Genomic DNA, 26,812 nt, shown 5'->3' on the forward strand with positions numbered 1-26,812 from the left:
TTTTAGGATGACTGACTTCAAGTCCATTTCATAAATCAATTATTTTAAGAAGCATTTCCTATCATCTGCTGTGGGCAGGATCATGCCCCCTGTAATTGCAGCTCACTTTGGCTTTATTCCAGAGTCCAGGAGCTGCAAATACTGAAGCCTAAAGCCTGTCCTCTACAACAAGAGAAGTCGCCACAATGAGAAGCCAGTGCACTGCAACTAGAGAGCAGCCCCTGTTGGCCACAAATAGAGGAAGGCCCCCACAGCAGCACAGGCCACCACAGCCAATAAACAAATAAATAGTTAAAAATAAATAAATATACACCATGTGAAAGGAATGGTCAAATTGAAAACGTAGGCCTGTGATTCTCTAATCAAAGGCTCAAGCTACTAATTTTTAAATACTTATTAATAAAACAGTACGTTGTGTAGCCTTGAAAATGACATAAACCTGTATTCCTTGGCATAGAAAAATGTCCATGATGAACTATTATATGCAAAAGTAGGTTACAAGGAGAAGACAATGGCACCCCACTCCAGTACTCTTGCCTGGAAAATCCCATGGACGGAGGAGTCTGGTAGGCTGCAGGCCATGGGGTCACACACAGTCGGACACAACTGAAGCGACTTAGCAGCAGCGGCACGCAGTTACAAACATAATGTAGATGGATCCTAAACTGCATATCATGTGTAATTCATAAATGAGATTGTGCTGACATAAAGAAAAGATCCTCTTAAGTGTAGATTTAATGGAGCTTTAGATATGCCAATGACACCACCCTTATGGCAGAAAGTGAAAAGGAACTAGAAAGCCTCTTGATCAAAGTGAAAGAGGAGAGTGAAAAAGTTGGCTTAAAGCTCACCATTCAGAAAATGAAGATCATGGCATCTGGTCCCATCACTTCATGGGAAATAGATGGGGAAACAGTGGAAACAGTGTCAGACTTTATTTTTTGGGGCTTCAAAATCACTGCAGATTGTGATTGCAGCCATGAAATTAAAAGACGCTTACTCCTTGGAAGGAAAGTTATGACCAACCTAGATAGTGTATTAAAAAGCAGAGACATTACATTGCCAACAGAGGTCCATCTAGTCAAGGCTATGGTTTTTCCAGTTGTCATGTATGGATATGAAAGTTGGACTGTGAAGAAAGCTGAGCGGCGAAGAATTGATGCTTTTGAGCTGTGGTGTTGGAGAAGACTCTTGAGAGTGAGTTCCTTGGACTGCAAGGAGATGCAACCAGTCCATCCTAAATGAGATCAGTCCTGGGTGTTCATTTGAAGGACTGATGCTAAAGCTGAAACTCCAGTACTCTGGCCACCTCATGTGAAGAGTTGACTCATTGGAAAAGACTCTGATGCTGGGAGGGATTGGGGGCAGGAGGAGAAGGGGACGACAGAGGATGAGATGGCTGGATGGCATCACCGACTCGATGGATATGAGTTTGGTTGAACTCCGAGAGTTGGTGATGGATGGGGAGGCCTGGCGTGCTGCGATTCATGGGGTCGCAGAGAGTCGGACACGACTGAGCGACTGAACTGAACTGACACAATCTCCTTTCTGTGTTGGTGCTTGTATTTAAGACTGTAAATCTCATCAGGTTTTGCACAGTTAATGTCTCTATTAGACTCTTTTAAAAAGTATCTTTTACGGTTAATAAAATGTAAAGACTGCACCTGCTATTATGCTGGCTTTCATTCTTACATATTTTCACAGGGAACTTGCTTTAATAAATTTATTTTGAGAAGTTTTAAATCAAATTCTATGTCAGGATTTTACATTAATGTCCAATAGGTAGTTAGATTTGTTCAATGTTAAAATAGGTATTATGGTAACTTCCTCATCAGTTAAATTATTAATGTAAAGTATAACATGTTTTTTATTAAGAGAAACTAACTTACAGAGAAATTTGGCTGAGAATAGACCACTGTTAAGGCCCTTTGTTGTACAGAATGCTGTGCTTTAATAAATAATGATGTTGTAATAGAAAAAAAAAAAGTAGGTTACCAAACAGTGTATATAGATCACAGTATGACCATATTTTCATTAAAAGATAATGAAAATACATTTATAATTAAAAATTAAAATCCAGTGCTGGCTACGATGAGATGAAATAATCTTACACTGTCCATGCAACCTGACACAAAGATTTTAGAAAGTTAATTTAGTAGTTATGAAAAATTTAAACATTGAGGAGTCCTTTTACCCAGAATTTTCACTTATAATGAGTCCCGTAACTTTTTTTTAAATAGTTTTTATTTAGTTATTTTTGGCTCTGCTGAGTTTTCATTGCTGTGAGGGCTTTTTCTCTAGTTGCGGCAAGTGGGGACTACTCTTAAGTTGCAGTGCATGGGCTTCCAGTAGTTGTGGTGCGTGGGCTTAGTCGCTCTGCAGCAGGTGGGATCCTCTTGGATTAGGCAGGGATCAAACTCATGGCCCCTGCATTGGCAGGTGGGTTCTTTACCACTGTGCCACCAAGGAAGCCCAAGAGTCCCATAACTTTTAAAAGATATATGTACAAAGATGATCATAATATCAGAAAATTAGAAATGTGAACTAAGAATGCTGCTTGTCATATTAGTAAACAAAGGATGTTGGAGCCATCAAGCCACCACATGTCTGGATGGTGAGCGCTGAGGGAACGCAGGATGGAAACCAGGAATGCCCACCATCTAGCAATCAACTGCTGTAGCCATCTGCTCAAAAATAAACTATGGTTCATATAAACAACTGACTAGATCACTAAAAAGTGAGATAGATAGATTCATATATATTGGCATAGAGATAGTAAAAAAAAAATTGTTTAAAAAAGGAGCAAACTAAAAAACAATATAATCACATGTAATATATTACATGTGCAAAATAACAGTAGCATTGGTATAACTATAAAAAATGAGACACTGAGAATTTCCTGGTGGTCCAGTGGCTAAAACTCCACGCTCCCAACACAGGGGGCCTGGGTTCAATCCCTGTCAGAGGAACTAGATTCCACATGCTACAGCTATGTTCGCATGCCACAAATAAGACCTGGTGCAGTCTTTATTTTAATAAAAATTAGAAGGTATTAGCAACAAAATGCTGACAATTATTAGAGATGAAAGTCCGAAGGCCCCGATGGAAGTTACAAGTTCCTTAACTCTCAAAGTTTTGTATTTCTGTAAGCTTTAAACTGTGTATGAAAGATACTAATAATGTAATGACAAAAATTATGTATTCGATAGAGATTAATAATCAGAATAATAAAACGGCCACATGGATCGTTTCACAATCCAACCAGTGAAAATTTTCCTTTCTAAAGAAGGTGTTGGGTTGCACACTACCCTCCTCCCCTCAATCAGGGTGTGTTTGCACAGCTTGAAAACTGAAGAAACAGCCTAGAGTCAGCACAGAGACATCAATGGTTTAAGGGACAGGGAATGCTTGCTTGTCTGCAACAAGTTCCTCCAGCGACACCCCACTGCATACCTTGCAGCCGGGACAGACCACAGCAGAATTCCCTCCCAGTGAAAGGGAGAGGTTAGCAGTTACATGGTTAAGTTACTGGGTCATGACCCCCTCAGCAGGCTCAGCAGTCACCAGCTAAGGTCTGGGGCAAGAGTATGTAGGAAAGTCAGTCATGTGAGTAGGGTGTAGGTGAGGTAGACACTGGCTGACTAGGGCATGCACACAGAGCAGGCGATGTACCTGACCACAAAGAGGTTTTAAAACTATCAGTTCCAAAAGGCTGGACATTTAACCTTCAACCTTTCAGTTCTTCTAACTAGCCTTCATGAACCTTTCATCTACAAATACATTTGAATGTCTCTGGAATCTATCCCAATCTTCATAAACAGAAGGCAAGGTGATGGCTGCACCATAAATTTCAAAGACTCATATAAAGCAAAACAAAAAACAAAACCCGCTCAGTCGTGTCCGACTCTCTGCGACCCCATGGACTGTAGCCTACCAGGCTCCTCAGTCCATGGGATTTTCCAGGTAGGAGTACTGGAGTGGGTTGCCATTCCCTTCTCCAGGGGATCTTCCCAACCCAGGGATCGAACCTGGGTCCCCAGCATTGTAGGCAGACGCTTTACCGTCTGAGCTACCAGGGAAGCCCTATAAAGCAAAGGGACCTAAATTATTGTTTGTAGGCAGTCACCTGGTGATTAGGGCAGCATTTCGCTGAAAAGAACAAAAGATGACTGAGTAGAAGTCTCCCCTGACCCCAAAATCCAGAACCACAGGTAATCCAACAAACAGCCTCCTCCGCCAGGCAAGAAACGAGGTTCAGTTCAGTCGCTCAGTCGTATCCGACTCTTTGCGACCCCATGAACCGCAGCACGCCAGGCCATCACCAACTCCCGGAGTCCACCCAAACCCATGTCCATTAAGTCGGTGATGCCATCCAACCATCTCATCCTCTGTCGTCCCCTTCTCCAACCACAGGCAATCCAACAACCTCCGCCAGGCAAGAAACGAGGTACACGCGCACCAATCCACGTGCACACCAACGCGCTTCGCCAGGAAAGTCGCGCCAAACTGCCAATCAGCGGCGACGCTGGACGTAGACGTGACGCTGTGACATCATAGCAAGATGGCTGCTCCCTGAAGGCTTTCTCTCCTAAGTGTTTTCCCCTCGCTCGTGTCAGGATCAGAGTTACAGACTTGGCAATGTTCTGTATCCGAGGCTGTGGCCGCCGGGTCGCGGCTTCCCTCATCAAACAGCACCTTGCGTCGGTCCGGTTCGGCGGTGACAGCGCGGCGCCCTGGACGCCGCACTTCGACGTAGTGGTCATCGGCGGAGGACACGCAGGGACCGAAGCCGCCGCCGCAGCAGCTCGGTGCGGCTCCCGGACTCTGCTGCTCACGCACCGAGTGGACACCATCGGTGAGTGGCGCGGTGTGAGGCTTGCAGAGAGACGCACGCTGCCAGGGTCCTCCTCCCCCTCCCAGTACCTTTTCCTCCCGTTACTCTGGTGAGAATCCTACCGAATATTGTTTTAGCCTGATGTGTGTTTCGCAGATAGGCGGGACCGGGCCGGAACTCTGGTCTCGGCTATTCTGTGGACCACGAATTGTGCTGCTGTTGACAGAGGTAATTAGTTGGAGGAGGACTGGGGGAGAGATACGTTAAGAAAAGAACAAACTTTTAAGAACACTGGTGATACTTTATTTCAGTGTTGTCTTTTGCCCTTTACTAGCTTGTTGCCTCGGTTAAAGAGTGAATCAACGTTATTAGTACTCGTTTATTAAATACCCATTGTGTTTTTCTCGAGATTTTTGTGAAACCCTTTTGAAGAACGAGGCTACTTTTCAAATTGTATTTTATATTCATACTGAATGTTTATTCCCCAGTTTTATGGTTAGGACCCGACTGTGGTTTTTGGCACTTCACAAGCAGTGGCTGGACGGCCATGATTTAAAGCAAGACCCCTCTCTGGCATCATCATAGATGCCAGCTAGGGCCAGCTAGGACACTATCTCGGAGAAGGCAATGGCACCCCACTCCAGTACTCCGGCCTGGGAAATCCCATGGGCGGAGGAGCCTGGTAGGCTGCAGTCCATGGGGTCGCTAGGAGTCGGACACGACTGAGCGACTTCACTTTCACTTTTCACGTTCATGCATTGGAGAAGGAAATGGCAACCCACTCCAGTGTTCTTGCCTGCAGAATCCCAGGGACGGAGGAGCCTGGTGGGCTACCGTCTATGGGGTCGCACAGAGTCTGACACGACTGAAGTGACTTAGCAGCAGCAGCAGCAGGACACTATCTTGTAAATTATGCATGCCTGTGTCTTTCCTTGTGCATTTTGCTTACGAGGGAACAGTAATTGAAATGTTAACTATGCTTTCTGTACTGAAATACTGTTTAGAAATAACCATTCAGTTTGTAACTGTGAAGAAATATATACTTTTGTTAACAGTGATTCTTTTGGATAGAGGCTATGTGATTACCCAAGTAAAAAGCAGGTACTGCATTTCAATAATAATAATTTTAAAAGTTGAATGAACAAAAATTATTATTGAAATAAGATGATCAGATAATAGTATAAGTGGTGTAGTTTTGTCAAGGATAAAGGAATTCCCATCAAAACCTGTATTTATATTTTTATACCAATACAATGTGACCTAAGTTTTCTTTTTAAATAAATGGATTTCAGAGATATTTAATAACTCTTATAAATGAGCTTAATGAATGACAGTTCTATCTTAAAATCAAAGTCTCATTTTTTTAAGGTACTTTGATGTTGTGGAGTATGAAGTATTTCTGCTTGTTCTCAGAAAGATAGCTTTGACTTAGAAGGTTAAACTTCCATAGGAATACAGAATGCAGGAATTGTCCTGTATCAATTCTGTCATATCATCTGCCATAATAAAGTCAGAGGTAGAAAATTTTTTATTTTATTAATAACCTGGGAAATAATACTTTTTGACAAACTTGTTTGCCATTCATGATGAAAGAGAAGTCTTTTAACACCAAACCACTCACTGGCAAGTAGGAACAGGATTACTTTAGATCAATAAAGATTTATCCCTAAACTAAGTTTAGGTCACACTGCCCAAGCACAAAGCCTCATCAGGAAGAGTATTTACCTAAATAAACAGTGGTTCTATATCAAAGGAAGGAGGAAAATAATCTACGCAGCTGTCATCCCTGTTTTTACTGTAGGGACACTGAGATACAGAATATTAGACAACTTGCCAAGATCACATAGAGCTTATAAGTGGTAAATATAGGCACTGAACCAGAACTCTGCCTTGGTACTAACCCATGATGACAGCACTATTCAGCCTCCCTCTGGAGACCATGAAAACTTTTGGAGGCCTAAATGCTGGTCACAGGATCAGCAGATGGCCTTTATGGAAGACATAATTAATTATAACTGTGAACCAGTACAAAGAAATTTCTTAAATTATGCTTGATTTAGGAAGGTTTCATGAGGTAAAGTTTTCAAAATCACATTGTAAAGGAAGAGGCAGCGTAATGAAGTGCTAAAAATATGTGCAAGAGAAAGATTCAAAAGAAACGTCCAGCAATGGTTTGTCTTCCAAGATGCCCTGAATAAGTCTTGCATCCCACTGGGACTTCAGCAGTTTTAGTGTTTGCATCAAGTTTTTTATTTTTAATCACCTGATTCTAGTCACTTGTACAGACATTTCCCTATCAAGCACGCACTATGTGCAAGATGCTCATATATTTATTTTGTTTATGTCTGTTCTCTTTAGGTCAGATGTCCTGTAATCCTTCCTTTGGTGGCATTGGAAAGGGGCATTTAATGAGGGAAGTCGATGCCTTGGATGGCCTGTGTTCTCGAATCTGTGACCAGTCTGGTATACATTACAAAGTATTAAACCGGCGCAAGGGACCAGCTGTTTGGGGTCTGAGAGCTCAAATTGATAGGAAGCTTTATAAGCAGAACATGCAGGTAAGAACAGGGCATGAAAACAGGAAGGATTGTAGTGATTATTTAACATGCAAGTTATTTTTAGCAAGTTATTTTCAACTTGCATTCTCTTTTGATAGAAAGAAATCCTCAATACACCGCTGCTTACTGTTCAGGAGGGAGCTGTAGAAGATCTCATCCTTACAGAACCAGAGCCTGAGCACACTGGGAAATACCGTGTCAGTGGCGTTGTTTTGGGTATGTACTGCTTATAGATGATAATAACGGCATCAAACTCCATGTGAAAATTTTATCCTGAGTAGTGTATGGAGATGTTTTGCTTATTCTAGGAAATTGTGTTTTCTGTTCAAGTATGAGGGAAACTGTATAAAAAAAAATCCTATTCCTCATTTCATTTTCATCATGAAATTCACATTCGGTACCATCTTATTTTGGGACTCTATAGCCTGCATAATTGTGTATTTTCCTCTTGGTATTTCTGTGATAATTTTTATTTTTCTTAGTTCTGACTTTCAACATTTTAAATTTATATTTTACAAGATTATTTATGTTTTTATTTGAGTTACATGTTAATTTTTAAAATAAAATTGCACATGCACATATTTTTTACAGAAGAATGGAAAAGCAATTTATCTCTGTTTTCTCCCTTTAAAGACTTAACCACTTCAGCTTTTTTAGCCTTCACTGCAAACACTAATTGGGATTTGTGTGTGCATAGTTATTTTATGGCTTGACTGACTGTACAGTCTAATGATTAGGGATTGAACTGGCTTTTTTGTTGAGGAATTCCCAAACATCTACGTCTGTTAGTCCTAAGGAGAAGAATCAGTCTTCTGCCAGAGGACTGGACTGTTAGCTTTCTAGGAACAAAGTAGTAGAAGGGGCTGCACTGGAGAAATTGATCCTTTTTTTTTTTTAATTAGAGGATAATTGCTTTACAATGTTTTATTGGTTTCTGCCATATAACATCTCAAATCAGCCATAAAAATTTTATCATTTAAAATACACTTATTAACTTGTTTTCCCTGTTTAAATTTTATTGTAGACTTATTTTTTAGAATGGGATATACATATTAATTTTTTTACTTAGAAAAAATTGAGTGTATTTGTCTTACACAGTAAGAAGGACATGGGTAGACAATCCACATGAAAGTCCTAACCATGTCACCAGACACCCGTGCCCCTTCCATTGTCCTGCTCTATCACCTGTGGCTGTAGCTTTCATTCCAGTGTTCACAAGACCAAAGTCACATATCCAGGTATCCATTATCATATCAGAAAGAAAAGGAAAAAGAGGGAAAGGCTAAAGACCAAACAAAGACAGAGCAAACAAGGTGCATTTCCTTTCAAAGAAGATTTTCACCTTCCTATTAATAGAAGTCTAGCCCAGCATCTTCTTGAAGTCCATTGACCAAAACTGCATCCTAATGGCCTTCTATGGCCTCAGATTGGTGTGAAAAGATAAATATTTTTGATTGGTATATTTTACCCAAGGAAAATTAGAGTTATTAGTCAAGAAAGTGTGTCAGTTGGATAAGGAATTACTTATATTGAGAGTGCTATTGTGACATAAATACGTCACCTATAATTTACATCCCACATAGACATTGAACATATCTGGTGTTACAAGTAAAAACAATAATCAAATACTGTGGTAGCCATACAATGCAGCAGTCCCACTACTAGGCATATACCCTGAGAAAATTTCATAATTCAAAAAGACACATGTACCCCAGTGTTCATTGCAGCACTGTTTACAACAGCCAGGACATGGAAGCATCCTAGATGTCCATCGGCAGATGAATGGAGAAAAAGATTGTGGTACATACACACCATGGAGTATTACTCAGCCATAAAGGGAATGAATTTGAGTTGGTTCTAATGAGGTGGATGAACCTAGAGCCTGTTAAACAAGTGAAATAAGTCAGAAAGAGAAAAACAAATATCGTATATTAACGCATACATATGGAATATAGAAAAATGATACTGATGGACCTATTTGCAGGGCAGCAATAGAGACACAGACATAGAGAACAGACTTGTGGACCCAGTGGGGGAAGAAGAGGGTAGGACGAATTGAGAGAGTAGCATTAAAACGTATAGAAACCAATACAGTATTGTAAAGTAAAGTAAAATTAAAAATAAATCCAAAATGAAAAAAAAATAAACGTATACAAAACCATGTGTAGAATAGATAGCAAGTGGGAAGTTGCTGTATAGTACGGGGAGCTCAATCCAAGGCTCTGTGACAACCTGGAGGGGTGGAATCGATGGGGAATCAGAGGGAAGGTTCAAGAGGGAGAGGACATATGTGTATGTCTGGCTGATTCATATAGTTGTTCTACGGTAGAAACCAACACAACATTGTAAAGCAGTTATCCTCTAATTAAAAGGAAAAAGGAAAGACAAAATGAAGAAAAGCAGAAAGATACTGCTCAAACTTTACTGTGAGGAGTTTGGTGGAATCAAAGAGTAAAAAGAAAATACATTGACTGGAGAAGGTGCTTTGGAATTAGACTAGTGTTCAGACTTAGCTTTGAGTTTCAGTTTCTTCATCTACAAAATTGGGAGAGTAATGTATATTTCACCAAATGAGAAAAGTGTGACTTAATGTTGAGGTTGGCATATAGTAAGGATTTAATAGATCATAATATAATATTTAATAAACAATTATAGTGAATTACTTAATAAATAACTGCAACATTAATAATAAACAAACATGGTAGCTGCAGCCAGCTAATGCCTAAAAGAAATTTTTTTAAGAAAAATTGCCATTTACCACAGGCAATTAAAGCCAGGGGTCTGAAGAAATTTTCAATTTGCTCTACATTCCACCTGAATTTTTTAAATTCCATATAAGTATATTTATGATGTAGGCATATCTTTTCATAGATTAGAAAGCCAACTTTCGTAAAGTTCAAGTAGTTTCCCCAAGTCCCACAGCTAGAAAATATCACAGTCAGGAACTCAACCCAGGTATTTAAAAACTTAAATGTTCCTTTTGCGTCATCAACAGTTTAAAGGGGATGAAAGAAGGCAGAGTGAAAAGGTGGGCTGTCTCTCATCTTGTGCTCCAGGCAGCCGGTTTCCTTCCTCAGGAGCATTCTTAGGCACTGGTGTGGTCTTTCTGTCTGTGATTTTATCCTTGGCTTCACGCATAGGTATATATATTCCACCCCCACACACAGTAGTAACATATTGTACACACTCTGCTGTACTTTATTTAACCACTTAGTCTGTATTTGCTTTGCTTTTTGGGAGCTATGTGTCTTTCCTTCAAGTTCATGGCTTTTGTTCTGTGATTACCTTAGTAACTATGATTTTCTGTAATACACTTAATCTTCCCTTTCTTCTGTCAGCGTTTCGTGACTTCCCTATGTTGAACAGTTACTACTTTTATTTTCATTTCCCTTTCTCTCTGCCTCCTTTCCTCTCCAGACTGATGATTATATTGTTTTTATTAGGGTAGCCCTTTATCCTTTTTAATTATTTTTACTTGTTATTTAAATTAGTGTCTTCAAATGCTATTTCTTGGACCCTGTCTATATTTTATGGGCCCAACAATACAATTTTTAATTAACTTTTTTTACTGAAGTGTAGTTGATTTACAGTGTTTCAGATGTACAGTGAAGTGATATATATATTCTTTTTCAGTCTTCTCCATTATAGCTTATTAATAATCAGTTTTTTATAGCTTATTAATAATCAGTTTTTTATTGTAGTAAAATGTATATAGCATAAAGTTTGCCACTGTAGCCATTTCTAAATATACAGTTCCACGCCATCAAGTACCCGCACAGTGTTGTGCAGCTGTCACCACTCTCCATTTCTAGAACTTTTGAAATTTAGTTGAAATACTGTACCCATTAACAGTAACTCTCTATTACCCAAAGAATTAACCTACATTTTCTTGTATGGTAGATCCATCTATAGACAAACCTTCATATGTGAATTTCAGCTCTTTCTCATCTTCAACCCCCAGCTACATTCCCACAGTTCTCACACTCAGTCCTCCCGTTTCTGCACTGCTGCAGGGCAGAGTACTTCACTGTCATCTGTATGTTGTCTTCAGGTTCTTGAGTTACAGTGTTCTCCCCTCTGCTCAGTCAGTTATCACTCTTCCAACCACTTCAAAAAAAATTTATTTTATGTTAGAGTATAGTTGATTTACAATATTGTGTTAGTTTCAGGTATACAGCAAAACGATTCAGTTAAACGTATATAATGTATATTATCCATTCTTTTTTCAGGTTATTTTCCACTGTAGGTTATTATAGAATATTGAGTAGAGTTCCTTGTGTTATACAGTAGGTCCTTGTTGACTATTTTATTTATTGTGGTGTGTATATGTTAATCCCAAATTCCTAATTTATCTATCCCCCCAACCACTTTCTATCTTTCAAAAATATTTGAAATTTTTTATCTTTTGACAAGTTCTTTCCCATTCTTGTGGTTCTTGTGGTTTCATATCTTTTTTGCTCCTTTTATTTTCTTTCGGAATTGTAAGAAGGAGAAGAAATGATGTGAGGTGGGATCTGTTAAATTTAACTAGAAGTCTAAATTTAATTAATTTAAAAAATTAACTGAGACCAGCTATTCAGTGCTGACAAGACTTTGGAAACATGTGTATCTGTGATAATACATTATGCCCTCCATCTCAGCTTTTTTGGATTCTTCAGATTGGTAACATATAGCCTTCTTACTGATTTAAAATCTTTTTCAGGTTTCTAAAGACAAATTTTTCTGTAGTTCTCTTACAAAAGCGTAACATTCTAATTTGATCCACGGTGACAATTAGAGCATGAGTTTTGTTCTCTTTCCTGTCCTTTAGCGGATGGAAGTACGGTGTATGCAGAGAGTGTGGTTCTGACTACTGGGACGTTTCTGAGAGGCATGATTGTAATCGGCTTGGAGATGCATCCAGCAGGACGTTTAGGGGATCAGCCTTCCATAGGGTTGGCTCAGACTCTGGAGAAGTTGGGGTTTGTGGTGGGAAGATTGAAGACTGGGACTCCGCCCCGAATTGCCAAAGAATCCGTTAATTTCAGCATTCTAAACAAGCAGACACCAGATAATCCATCCATACCATTCAGCTTGATCAATCAGACAGTGTGGATTAAGGTGAGATAATTTATGAAAATGTGGCTTTAAACAGGGAATATAGACTTTTTTTTGTATTCATTTTTCATCACTATTAATTAGGGCACAAAAATGTGTTCTTTAGAAGGATTAGCTGATTTGGCTACTTGGGTATTTCCTCATAAATTTTTTTTTTTTTTAATTGGAGGCTATTACTTTACAGTACTGTGGTGGTTTTTGCCATACATTCACATGAATCAGCCATGGGTGTACATGTGTTCCCCATTCTGACCCTCCCTCCACCTCCCTCCCCAAATCCCATAAATTCTTAAATTTCATTGCTTTGATAACTTTACCTATTTAAATTTTTTGAAATAATTTCAGAAAAGTTGTAGGACTGTTACTTGCCCTTTCCATATATATAGACATAGATACATATATTTAACATATAGAACAGTAGCATACACGTTTATTTTTATTCTTTTTTCTTTTCCCAAAACATTTAAGAGTAAGTTGCAGAGATCATGACCCTTTACCTCTAAATACCTCAGTCTGCATCTCAGCTAAGCCAAAGACATCCTCATATAACCTCAATGCAGTGATGAAATTTGGGGAATTTAACGTTGACAGTGCTGTTATCGAAAATAAAATTCATAGAGTTTTCTGACCACCCCAATAAATTTTTTTGTCCCAACATTCTTTTTCCAACCTAGCATCATATATTCCATTTAATTGTCATTTCTTTTTAATCTGGAATAGTTCCTCAGTCTTAATAGTACTGATACTTTTGAAGATATAGGCTACTTTTACCTGTTCTTGTAATTTAAGAAAAAAACAAGCTCTTTATTGTGTGTTTAAAATTAAGGGCTAGTAGTTGACGGTCCTAATTTTGGGTGAGTGTTACCCTGATGAGTGGCTATTTATTTATTTATCTAGCCATGCTGCACAGCTTGTGGGAACTTAGTTCCCTGACCAGGGATTGAATCCATGCCTCCTACAGTGGAAGTGTGGAGTCCTAACCACTAAGCGATCAGGGAATTCCCTCTTTTGACATTCTTATCTTTCCTCAACACTTTGTCTTACTGAGTTTTAAAGTAAGTCTCAGACATCATTTCATCCAGAAATAGCTTGGTACATGTCTTTAACAAATAAGGATTTTGTAAAAATCAACCATAATACTATTAGCGCACATAGCAAAACATAATTTCTTAGTATCATCTGATACTCAGTGCTCAATTTTCCCTAGTATTAAATATATATATAATTGAAGTATAGTTGAACTACAATGTTCCAAGTGCATTCCTAGTATTTTATAGTTGTTTTATTTGAACCAAGAACCGAATGAGATTCATACATTACATATCTTATAATAGTTCCTCTCTTTTTTACATCTGTGTGCTGTGCTGTGCTTAGTCGCTCGGTTATGTCTAACTCTTTGCAACCCCATGGACTGTAGCCTGCCAAGCTCCTCTGTCCATGGGGCTTCTCCTGGCAAGAATACCGGAGTGGGTTTTCCATGCTCTCCTCCAGATTTTCCCGACCCAGGAATCAAACCAGGGTCTCCTGCACTACAGGTGGATTCTTTACTACCTGAGCTACCAGGGGACCCTCTTTTACATCTACATGGGGAAGAAACTCAGACATTTCTGGAATTTCCTACATTCTAGATTTGTAGATTTGTCCGATTTCACTGCTCTGGTGCCTTAAACATGTTCCTACATCATCAATATTTCTTATGAACTGTTGATCTGGAGGCTTGTGTAAATTTAGGTTCATCTTTTGAGTTGTTTTTAACAAGCATATTCCTCCATTAGTATTTGGCTTTGTGCATAGATTTGATGTCTGTACAAGTAAGTTTATATCATGTATGGAATTTATTTGAATTAGAGGCAAACTAATAGAGAAGCGAAACAGTGTTGTGACGAGTTCTCATGTTTTAGCCAGAAGATCAGCTGCCATGTTACTTGACTCACACTAACCCTCGAGTGGATGAGATTGTCCTTGAGAACCTTCACCTTAACTGTCACGTTAAGGAAACTACAAGAGGACCCCGGTAAGGACAAAATACCAGTGCTTAATTGCAGTAAGGAATAATGTCAACCCTCTTTTGTTTGTTTCATTACATTTTTAAATTCCAATGTCCTATTCTAGATACTGTCCCTCCATTGAATCAAAGGTCTTGCGTTTTCCAAACCGTGTACATCAAGTTTGGTTGGAACCTGAAGGAATGGATTCTGACCTCATCTACCCCCAAGGGTTATCTGTGACACTGCCAGCTGAATTACAGGAGAAAATGATCACATGCATCAGAGGCTTGGAGAACGCTAAAATGATTCAGCCAGGTAAAGGGACTGCCAGCTGCCCTTTGGTCTGAGCTCAGCGTTGCTTAGCAGGCAGCGGAAAATTGAAGCTACAGTCATGGTGCTTAGAGCCCCAGAAGACAAAACCCAGCATCTGCACGTTTGTTAATAAAATAGTCTTCACATTTGAAGAGCATTTAGTGATAATCTTTGCATCTCCGCCTTGAGGCAAACCCAGCCCTGTTTTTGCTTTTTGTACCATCTGTTCTTTGGCCAGGTTACGGTGTTCAGTATGATTACATGGACCCCCGGCAGATCTCTCCTTCTCTCGAGACTCGTTTGGTGCAGCGGCTGTTCTTTGCTGGACAGATAAATGGCACTACTGGTTACGAGGAAGCTGCAGCTCAAGTAAGAAGTGGTTCAAATGTTACTATAAACAGAAAAGAACTATTTAACTGGTGTTCCTCCGCTTGACATCTGTCATGATTGCTATATAGAGCTTAGATACAACTCATAACTGTAATAGAAAACTGACTTCTATTTCAGGACATATGAGGGTGGCTTCTGTATACAACAGGATTTTTAAAACACTGTGTCTTTGTTACTCTTTTCTGAGCTCCTAGATCCAGTTGCATATTTTGATTAGATTTTTGTATTGCTTCTGAAATTTAAAAAAAGAAAATTTAGTTCTTTTAACCTAACCTAACTTTATTGAAAATTACCCTGTTGTTACTCCTTTTTAAATAGAAAGTTATGTCATTTTTAGTTGGAAGTGGAAAAAGGCTAAAAAAGTCTTACAAGTGGATTTTTTTTTTTTTAAAGATTAGCCACCTGGTTTATCAAGAATATTAGATATTTTTGAAAACAATGAATTATAGCATTCTAAAGTGGTACATTACCCATATTCTGTTTGTAAATGTGAACCACATTTTCTGTCTCTGTTGTGTCCCTTCTGGGCAGGCCTGCTTCCTTACTGCCTGAACCATTTTTTCCAGGTAGTGTCTGAATAGGATAGCCCTTGGTTCAGTTCATAATGGCCTTTTAAACATTTCAGTCCTCTTGTAGGGCGTGATAGCTGGAATCAATGCAAGTCTTCGGGTCAGACACAAGCCTCCTTTTGTCATTAGCCGAACAGAAGGTTACATAGGAGTCTTGATTGATGACCTCACCACACTGGGCACCAACGAACCATACCGCATGTTTACCAGCCGAGCCGAGTTCCGTTTGTCACTGCGTCCTGATAACGCCGACAGCAGGCTCACATTCCGAGGTAACTTACACTGAGTCCTGCAGCCAGACTTTCTCTCCTTTAAGACCTCTTTCATTATAATCTCCCCCTCCCCCCTTCTAGGGTACAAGGAAGCTGGTTGTGTGTCCCAACAACGATATGAAAGAGCTTCTTGGATGAAGTCTTCTTTAGAAGAAGGCATTTCTATGCTAAAATCCATTGAGTTTTTAAGTACTAAATGGAAAAACCTAATTCCAGAGTCTTCTATAAGTAGTGGTAAAAGTCTGCCTCTCAGGTATGCATTTTTTGTATAAACTTTCTTTTTATAGAAAAATGGAGTCATCTCAGATCCTACCTATAGATTCTCTAGCTACACATTTTAAATGAATGCAGCTCTTAATGTTTGCTTCTTTTCAACATTTGTTAGAGATAATCTCGTTACGAATGACAATATACATGATTCTAAATTATTTTTTATTTTATTTCTCTGTGGTTCCCATTGAGTTCTGCCTTTCCTAAGATCTAGAGGGCATAAACCAAGAAATAGCATAATCTGCTTTCTTTTTTAGGCATTAAACAATTGGAATGGTCTCATCTTGCCTGTGAATAATAGCAGAGAAGCTTTGATTAAGCAGTGTTATCAATTCTTGAAGAGTCCCTTGCTACATTTTAGGAGTTTTTTTGTCCTTGTTTTTACCATTCTGGTTGTATGGACTCTAAAGGACATTAATAGAGAGCTTTTATGATTCAGAGATGCATTTCTGAAAACCTCATGTAATTCAGAATTTACATCAGTCAATTTACATCAGTCACCACTGATTTTTCCCATTTAAAAAATGTAAGCTAATGCGGAGAGGGGGATTGGAGGGTGGGTTTAGAAGGTATAAATCTACAATCATTGTGTCTTAGAAGCACACATGCTGACTTGACCTTGCTGCTGTGTCTCCAGTATGTTTTTTGTTGATAGTTTTCTTTTTCTCAGTCCTTGTTTTGCTTGTGAGGAAATTTGTAGACTTAATGGTATATTCATTTTAATGCCACTTTTTATCATCCCCAATCTCTCTAACTGCTCTCTTTTTAACTAACAGCCAGGCATAACATGTCTTTGACTTTCATCTCATCACAGTGTTTTTTGTTTATAGTTTGTGTTCCCAAATTTTCATTTTCATGAGAATTTCCCAAAGCACTGGCACCACTGATAGAGGATAGTAAGCAGGTTTTTAATTATAGTAGTAACAGTAAATAATCAGCTTCCCAGGTGGCACTGGTGGTACAGAACCCACCTGCCAATGCAGGAAACCTAAGAGATGTGGGTTCAATCCCTAGGTCAGGAAGATCCCCTGGAGAAGGACATGGCAATCCATTTCAGTGTTCCTGCCTGGAGAATCCCATGGATAGAGGAGCCTGGCAGGCTACAGTCCATAGGATAGTAAAGAGTCAGGCATGACTAAAGTGACTTAGCAACAATAAATAATAAAGAATCTGCATGGTTGTCACCTAAACCAGGGGGTCTCATTCACAGGAAAGACAGCTTGGTTCACAGATAAGGGTGGCAGATTTATTTGTTTACCAGTTAAGTGGTCCTGGGAGATGGTAGTAGTATAAGCACAGTTTTGTATTTCACTCTGTTATCCAGCTATTTGTTTAAATTTAAGAGAGTTTATTATTATTTCAAACTTTGCAGAAGAATTTATAGCATTATGCTTAGCATAGATCCAGTATTGCACTGTGTTAGATTTTATATAATTAGAATTTGCATTCGATGTGACTCATGTGGATTGAGGTCATAGTGAGAGCAAGGGAAGTGATTGTTTTCAACACTGTTTAGAATGCTAATTGATGAATAAAAATACGAAAAAGGAGGGGGCTGTCAGTTTTATATTTTTACCTAATCCCAAGAGTACCCATTTTGTTAAGGTAACCTTTTTTTAAACAGTAATTTGACCAAATGCTTTTCTTGTTAATTCAGGTGTCTTTCCTTTCAGAAGGAAACAGGGGCCTCATCCTCCTGTTTGATTTTGGTAGAATATTTATAATCTAGTGTTGAGCCTCCCTGAAAGAACTCACTTGATCAATTCCTAGACATATAAAGCCAGAAAGATAGAAAATTGGTCCAAGGACATGTATTGTGTCTGCCGCACACATAGCAAGCTGTCCGCCAGGCACTGAGAAATGGGACTAGACTTTGAACTACCTTTTTGACAGAAGAGATCCACAGAGCATGCGCGCACATTGCCTGTCAGGATCGTAGGGAGACCCACTGATGCGTCAGGTAGTGCAGGAACTGTCTCTTGTGTTCTGCAGAAGTGTGCTAACGTGTCCTTCAGTGGCAGCCCTCTGTACTCTGACGCTTAGGCTTCATTCAAAGCTGGTTTTGAAGTTTGGACCTGCAAATAGTTCCAAGCCTTCTAAACAAATTGCTTAAAAGCCTTTTAAAAGATGTATTTATTTTGGCTGCTCTGGGTCTTCACTGCTGCCTGTGGGCTTTCTCTAGTTGCAGCAAGCGGGAGCTGCTCTTCACTGCGAAACTGGGGCTTCTCATTGCAGCGACTTCTCCTGTCGATGAGCACAGGCTTCAGTAGTCACAGCTGGTAGGCTCCAGAGTGCTGGGTCAGTAGTTGTGGCACACGGGCTTAGTTGCCCCATGGCCTGTGGGATCTTCCCAAACCAGGGATCAAACCCACGTCCCCTACATTAGCAGGCAGATTCTTAACTTCAACACTGGACCACCAGGGAACCCTAAAACCTTCTTAAAAGTTAAATGGTCATAGGCTTTTCTTTGAGGTCACCATCCTCTAAGATTGCTCTCTTTTTGGTTAGTCATTAGGAGGTATTTTCCTGTAGGTTCTATAATTTTTTTATTTTATTTTTGGCCACCCTGGGTTTTCGTTGCTACATGCAGGCTTCCTCTAGTTGTGACTGGTGCGGGCTGCTCTCAGGTTGCAGAGCATGGGCTTCATGTTGTGATGGCTTCTCATGTCTCAGAGCACCAGTTCCAAGGCGAGTGAGCTCTGTAGTTCTGGCACACAGGCTCAGTTGCCCCATAGCACGTGGGATCTCCCCACACCAGGGATTGAACCCATGTTCCCTGCATTGGCAGGCGATTCCTAACCACTGAGCCACCAGGGAAGTCTTGTTCTAGAACTTCTGAAAGGACAACCCCTTTTGGAGTTTAGGGTTATTTGGTTTCATTGTATCAATAGCTTATCTGATGAGACTTCTGAAATTAATTGACATAATTCATCTTGTGGAGCACAACAAAGTTGACAGCTCCTTGTGCAAAGAGGTGTCTGGCCTTTCCTAGACTGTCTGAGATGAGACAGGCCTCTGCAGAGTGTGACACAAGACTATGGTGATAGAATGAGCTGCAAAAAAAGAAAAAAAACACATCTGGGAGGCCTGAAGGGACTTGGGACCCTGGGGTGGGCAGATTTGACTTTCTTTTGACTTGATAACTTAATTGGTTTAATTGATTTTGGGTGGACAGAGTTGATCAAAAAAGCAATCTATTGAAAGAGGGGGGCAAAGTAAATAAAAATAAAATTAAGGCAGTAAGTGTAGTGTGGGGAAAGGGTACAGATCAGTGAAACCTTGTGAGAACCAAGCAAAATGAGAAGGAAACTGCAGGGTATTTTCCAGTCTTGGAACAAGCAGGAGATCTCCTTTAGTTGGTTCTGAGCATGTGTGTAGAAGGATGACGCGTTCACAGGACATGGGCTTAACGTGACTTAGATGTGAATTCTTAGGGAGTTCAATCACACCCTTGTTTTCAGAGGATATTCTGTCCTAATAGGAAAGCTCCAGAGGACAAATGGATTGTTGCAGTACCACTTTACCAGCTACTTACCCATCTTGATAAAGGAAAGGAGTTGAGAATCACATGGTCTCTTTCAAAAAATTGCAGAGGAAGGAACACTTCCAAACTCATTCTATGACGCCACCATCACCCAGATAACAAATGCAGACAACGACATCACAAAAAGAGAAAATTACCGGCCAATATTATGATAAACATAGATGCAAAAATCAACAAAATATTAACAGAATTCAGCAACACATTAAAAAGATCATACACCATGATCAAGTCGGGTTTATCCGAGGGATGCAAGGATTCTTCAATATACGCAAATCAATCAATGTGATACACCATATCGACAAATTGAAAGATAAACATCATATGATAATCTCAGTAGATGCAGAAACGCTTTCAACAGAATTCAGCCTGAGAATCACATGCTGATCTTCTGGAGGTCTCGCTGTGTCACAGATGCTGCTGTGTTTGCTCAGTATACTTGGGGAAAATTAGAAATATATTGATATTATTTATTCTGAGATTTGGTATTACTTTCAAGGAATTTTGTTCTTAATCTGCCTGATATAATATGGACCCTTGTGTTAATGAAACTTTTCTGTGTTTGTAGAGCTCTTGATGTTCTGAAGTATGAGGAAGTTGACATGGAGTTGTTGGCCAGGGCTGTTCCAGAGCCCTTGAAGAAGTACACCCAATGTAGAGAGCTGGCCGAAAGACTGAAAATAGAAGGTAGAAAATATTTTACTGAGAATGTCTGTATGCTATCTTCTTCATTTGTGCTAATAATGAATGAACTGCAGATACACAGAGAGCTCTGTGTCAAGAGGAGCCGTTATTACCGTAAGACCAGCCTAAGACCTACCGTCGTAGGCTCTGACCACTCCGAGTAGGTTTCCCAGGTAGCATTGTAACACATCAGAATGTGTTAGGAATGCACAATCTCAAGCTCCACTCCAGACCCACTGAGTGAGCATTTGCATTTTAACAAGATTCCCTAGGTGATCTGTGTGTATATTTCATGTTGGGAAGTGCCACTGTAGAGCTCTCCTTTTTAAAAAAAAATAAAATCTTTTCTCCTTTTGAACTTTTTCTTTTAATGTTTTCTCCACTTAAATGTTCTAATAATGAGGAAAATAATGCTATCTTTGGCTTTGATGATATGTTATAATACTCTTCCATTAACAAAGACTTATTTTGTATCAGGCAAAGAAGTTCAGAGTCTGCTCCTGTATGTTCTAACATTTGGTGTGTTCTCACACTCTTAGTCAATATATTGACCATCAAAGTCACATGTGACTTTTGGAGTTGTACTGCAATTTTTAACTTTTTCTTTATTAAAAAAAAATATTTCAGGACTTCCCTGGTGATTAAGACTCCATACTCCAAATGCAGGGGGCACAGGTTTGATCCTCAGTTAGGGAAGATCCCGCATGCCAAAAAAAAAAAAATTCAAACAGAAATACTGATAATAGCATTAGCTTCTGCATTGTGATAGAAGATTTTTTTTTTCCTCCTCTGGAAAATTGTGTGCAGAAAAAGTCAGGAACCAGAATGAGGTGGGAGAGAAGGGTAGGAAAAGCATGATAAAAGGTGGACTGTTCAAACAGGAAAGGCCTTCAGGCTCCTTGGGGACCGGCGAAGGTGGTAAGAATGCTGCAGTCCTTCTAGCAATAACATTTTCTTTCAGTTCCAGAGAGGTCTGTCACCCTGCTATGCTTTGACTGCTTATATAGAATGACCCAAGTGCTGCCTATCATTCTTACAAATGAACATGCCTGGTCATTTGCTAATGTGTAAGAAGTATTGTTAACCTTATATCTCAACATCATGATCTCTCTATTGAGTAAAGGTTACTTTATTGAACATTTAGGCCATTAGCATCTGGGAAAAGGTGATTAAACTCTGTATTTTAAACTTGGTTTGCTGTTTTACTGTGTCCAATAAATGGTCCAAAATAATTATCTTCAACTTGTTCATAGGAAACCCTGACTTCAGCCATGGAGTAGTTACTGTTTTGCCTTGTTCTTAAAGACTGGCATATATAAAGACTCTAACTAATACCCATGGCTTAAAAGAAACCACACTAGGTTAAAATATAGCATATATCAGTAGTTTTCAAATCACTACCTAGATCCTCCACTAGATAAGTTTTTCTTTTTTTTTAATGTGGACCATTTAAAAAATCTGTTGAATTTATTACAACATTGCTTCTGTTTTATGTTTTGGTTTTTTTGGCCCTGAGGCATATGTGATCTTAGCTCCCTGACCAGGGATCAAACCTGCACCCCTTGAATTGGAAGGTGAAGTCTTAACCACTGGACTGCCAGGGAAGTCCTTAGACAAATTTCTGGAAGGCAGAAATCAGTTTCAGAGTCTTCTTTGTACTATCTCTCATGTTTTGCTATACATATTTGAAAAATTAAATATATCTTTAATATATACATTATTTATATTCTGTGATCCTGTAGTCTATTCCTGAGTCATAAAATTTCATTACAATTTGTCATGCTGCTGTGTTATATTAATCCCTTTATGTGAATTATTTCATCTGATACTTAAAAAGTGTCGTGTAAAGGATAGCTACTAGCATTATGTCTTAATTTACAGATAGTTATAACTTGCCCAGGGTCACACAGTTGGGGAGTGGCAGAACTGGGCTCTGAACCTAGTATATCTGTCTGCAAGGCCTGTGCACCTCACAGCTCTCCTTTGTTGTCAAAAAGACCATCATAAGTCTCTGGGTCAGCCCGTAACATTTCTAGATAAGGTGCCTGAGGCCCAGAAGTATCATGATGTGTTCATTGTCAGAGGGTAATTTATTGGTGGAGCCAGGCTCAGAGCTGAGACTTTCTGGCTACCAGCCAAGTGATAGAAGCAGAAGCTTCCAGAACCTCTAGGGAAGACTTGCTTTTCTTAAACAGGACAGAATGAAGGTCTTGGATTTATTTTTCTAAAAATGGGATGCGTTAATTACAAAATAATTGCTGAATTGTCTTTCTAACTTCACTCTGAATAAAACATCAGTTAATTTATTTAAATTATATGTTATCATCCAAGAATATATACTTTTAACAATTATAGCTTTATTTGAAAACCGTCTTCTTGGAGAAACACCTAATCTTTAGAACTTCAAACCTATAGCCTAATGAAGAAAGTGTTCCACCAAAATTTGCATTGAGAAAGAAAGCAATTTTTTTTTTTTTACTTAAAATTTTCTAGATTTTTTAAATGAGAAGGACATGGAATAAACTGCCAGACAGAATATTGTAGTTAATACACAAGATACTCCCTCTCTTTTATTTTAACCTCAGTCTCCTCTTCTGTGAAAGGGAACACCTACCCCACCTGTCGTGTTACTGAGATCATATATGCAACAGCTCTCTGTAAATTGTAAAAAGCTAGAAACATGTAGGTTCTTAATGTTACCTGAGTATCACAACATAATTAATTTCATTCACCAGCCACTTATGAATCAGTACTGTTCCATCAGCAACAAGAAATAAAGGAAGTTCAGAGAGATGAAGCTCTCCAACTACCAAAGGACCTAGATTATTTGACTCTCAAGGATATATCTTTGTCCTATGAAGTTCGAGAGAAGCTCCATTTGAGTCGCCCACAGACGGTAAGAAAACAGGAACAGATCATAAAGAGCCAATGCTTTAATTTTTAAAAGCTGGATTTATAGTGGCCATATAACTAATATTTTATGTCATCATAAAAAGTTTAACCTCTTATTTTCATATTCTCTTTATATGTCATTATATTTTTTATGGGAGATAAAAAAGCTTAGTCTAAATATGTATCTGGAAGTCAAGAATTGGGTTGATTATAATTATCCAACTATGTGCACGCTTGTTTATATGCATGACTTAAACTTCTTCAGGTTAAAATAGAATACATGTCAGTGGTTTTCAGATCACTGCTTGGATCCCTCCAAGGAGTTCCATAGTGTTGCCTTGGAAGCCAGTAGGAGGAAGTAGAGGGCCAGAGAGGCCCCCACCCATGATCCTGTGTGTGTCTGTATGTGGTTTGCATTTGCATGAGTACATGGGCTGTACACATCTGTTAAAAACTGTGTACACGCTATACACATCTGTTAAAAACTTGGCAGCATACAGCAGTGAATTTGTAATAACAAATATTGAAAGACTTGTAGGCTGTATTTATTGATTCTGAGATACATTTTTAACATCTCTGAGTTGTAGCTTAAAAATTGATGGTGTATCATAGTTTAATGGGCATTGCGTTGGGTTTTTTTAAATTTTTTTCAGTGGATCATAAAATAAAGGGGCACTTAACAAAGCCATGGCCTGCAAAAAATTTTGAAAAGATTTTTTTAAAAGAGGAGTGATTTCATCAACTAATATGGTATTCTTAGTCATAGTCATCATGGAAAGCAGCAGAGAGGCCTGAAGTTTTATAGCTGTATCTTACTCATTTTGGGTTATGTTTTTGTGGATAGTCATAGGCTGCACAGCCCAATATGATAGCCGCTAACCAAGTGCAACCATTTACAGTAATTTAAATGAAATAAAGTTTAAAATTCAACTCCTCAGTCATATTAGCCACATTTCAGATGCTCAGTAGCTACAAAAGGCTATTGGCTGTCATACTGTACAGTTATATTTTTACACTGCCAGTGTTACAGAAATTTTCCATTATCACAGAAAAGTTCAGTTGCATTATATTGGTCATCAGAGTTCACCTCTTAACCAAAATTCTGAAATACCGAAAGCTCTGGCAAACGTTTGCTACAGAGTCATTTAGTGGCAAAACAGATGTGAACTGATATGAGGTCTATTATACCGCGTGGAGTGAATAAGTCATACATTTCACTGCAAAAATATACCATAGAAATATCACTGAGATTAGTCATAGGGTACTGACCAGCACACTGCTAGTAATGTTAGTTTATAGTTTAACAAAAAGAAAAGGTTAGGTACTCAAACATCTGTTAGTTATATCATCTTAGGTCATTTTAATGTCTCTGAGGCTCGGTTTCCCCTGTTTTTAAAGTGAAGATATTAATTATAACCACATTTCTTTTACCTACTTTGTACAGTTATTTTGACAGTACATTAAGATAAAGTTTTGAAAATATTTTATAAACTGTAACGTACAGATCATTATCAAGAGGAAAATATATTTGCTTATAACTGACATAGCTCATTTATGTTTCTCTTGTGGTTTTAATTCCTAGATTGGGGCTGCCAGTCGTATACCTGGAGTGACAGCTGCTGCCATCGTCAACCTGCTCAGATTTGTGAAGACCACTCAGCAAAGACAGGCAGCTATGAATAGAGTTCCCAAAATTGATCAACAGTTACGTGATACAGACAGACTTGAAGAGAGTCAGTTGTAGCTTTCTATTGATAGAAGAGTTAATCTGAACGAGAGTGTAGACAGGAGATAAGGAGTATTTATATTTAGCACCTGTTAAAATAACTTTAAAAATAAAAATAAAAAATAAAGTTATTTTAACAGGTGCTAAATATAAATACTTCTTATCTCCTGTCTACACTCTTAATTAGGTTTTGTGGCTTTGTCATTAATTTATAAATAGGCTATAATTCTGCTTTTTTGTATATCTGAAAAAACAATTATAAAGTGTATTTATACTCTTTGTTTCAGGTGTTCTAATACAGTATACCTATTAATATAAATTTGGGCAGTGTTCATCAAAGAGAAATACAGTGGAACTAAAACAGAACCTGAAAAAAAAAATCTCAGCTTGCGAATTTGCCTACTCATAAGGACTAATTAACTGGGAATTCCCTGGTGGTCCAGTGGTTAGAACTCCGCACTTCTGCTGCAGGGGACCCAGGTTGGAACCATGGTCAGGGAACTGAGATCTGCATGGCGTGGCCAAAAGTAAATAATAAGAACTTTGTCCATAAAAGGTACCAAATTAAAAGTCTTATCTTTCAGTTAGTTTTGAAAGTTGGCAAGCTTCTGCTTAGTTGTGTTATTTCAAAGCCCTCAAATTCTTAAGGCTAAAAATTTGAAACTGTACAAAATCATCCAGAATCATTCAGCTAATTTCCAGTGCTGGGCTGCAGCATGGTGACTAAAGTTCCCCTGTTGAAAGTCAGAATTGACAGGAAAATCTCAGTGGCGCTGGTACTCTCCAGTACTTGTGATACCTGATTATAGGGGTCGGGGGTGGTGACCAGCCGGGTCTTTGGCTAACTCCTCAGACACCTTGACCTTTCTTCACTGACTAGAGGATGAATGTAGCCAAATGGACAAGAGGACCCTACTTATCCTTGGAAATGCCAACTCAGACCTTTCCTGTCAGTCCGGGGAGAAGCTCCCATGTCAGCCTCAAGCCAAAGCAGGTATCTCAGACAGTTTTAAGTGCCCTGAAATCACTTTGGTTACAGATCTGTGTGTTAAGCCTGATTATGGATGTGGGGCAAATATCTTCTTGCTATAATCATATATAGCTTCTTGGACGTAGCTCGGTTTCCATGAGTTTCATCTAATTTTGCCTTTCCATAACACAGTCCAGGATCAGTAGCAAGTAAAAAGCATTGGGTTAGCCAAAAAGTTTGTTCAGAAGATGTTACAGAACACCCAGAGTGAACTTTTTGGCCAACCCAATATGTGTAATGCTGGATGTTTTAGCAATGATGAATTCTTTTTGATACTTGATGTAGTAATTTCAGTAACTGGTAACTTTTAGTTATTATGGCCATTCCTAGGCAGAATTCTTACCACAGAGGCATATTGAGTACACTTCTGTATGGTGTTTGTTAAAAGAGGGTATTTTGTACTACTGTTTATCACGAGAGGGGAACCACTGATTGTAAACTTTTCTTTTTCTGGCTAATTGCAGGAGTAAAAGCAGTGAGTAGGGTGCTTATTGAATGGAATATAGCAAAAATTTATTTTGAGGAAATAAAAAATTCCTAAATGCTTTGGAAGGTTCTCAACAGCTGTACTTTGGGCCTGGTGACACCACATATAAAGAAGCTTGGGTTTTATAATGTGATTCCATTACAGTAGTAACTATCTTACTGA

The 26,812-nt window shown here is 38.9% G+C and overlaps 1 protein-coding gene across 1 annotated transcript; it reads left to right on the forward strand.

The window, feature by feature from the left end:
- Positions 1 to 4,531: 4,531 nt before the first annotated feature.
- On the forward strand, positions 4,532 to 26,715 carry MTO1 (mitochondrial tRNA translation optimization 1). Its single transcript, XM_069598007.1, has 12 exons — positions 4,532 to 4,855; positions 7,193 to 7,392; positions 7,491 to 7,608; positions 12,203 to 12,492; positions 14,391 to 14,503; positions 14,602 to 14,792; positions 15,028 to 15,158; positions 15,816 to 16,020; positions 16,102 to 16,273; positions 20,400 to 20,518; positions 23,251 to 23,411; positions 24,990 to 26,715. The coding sequence occupies exons 1-12, from the start codon at positions 4,639 to 4,641 to the stop codon at positions 25,149 to 25,151; spliced, it is 2,079 nt and encodes a 692-aa protein (XP_069454108.1). The 5' UTR covers positions 4,532 to 4,638; the 3' UTR covers positions 25,152 to 26,715.
- The last annotated feature ends 97 nt before the right edge of the window (positions 26,716 to 26,812 follow it).

The sequence above is a fragment of the Ovis canadensis genome, chromosome 8 (genome assembly GCF_042477335.2).
Source record: "Ovis canadensis isolate MfBH-ARS-UI-01 breed Bighorn chromosome 8, ARS-UI_OviCan_v2, whole genome shotgun sequence".
In the NCBI taxonomy this organism is placed as follows: domain Eukaryota; kingdom Metazoa; phylum Chordata; class Mammalia; order Artiodactyla; family Bovidae; genus Ovis; species Ovis canadensis.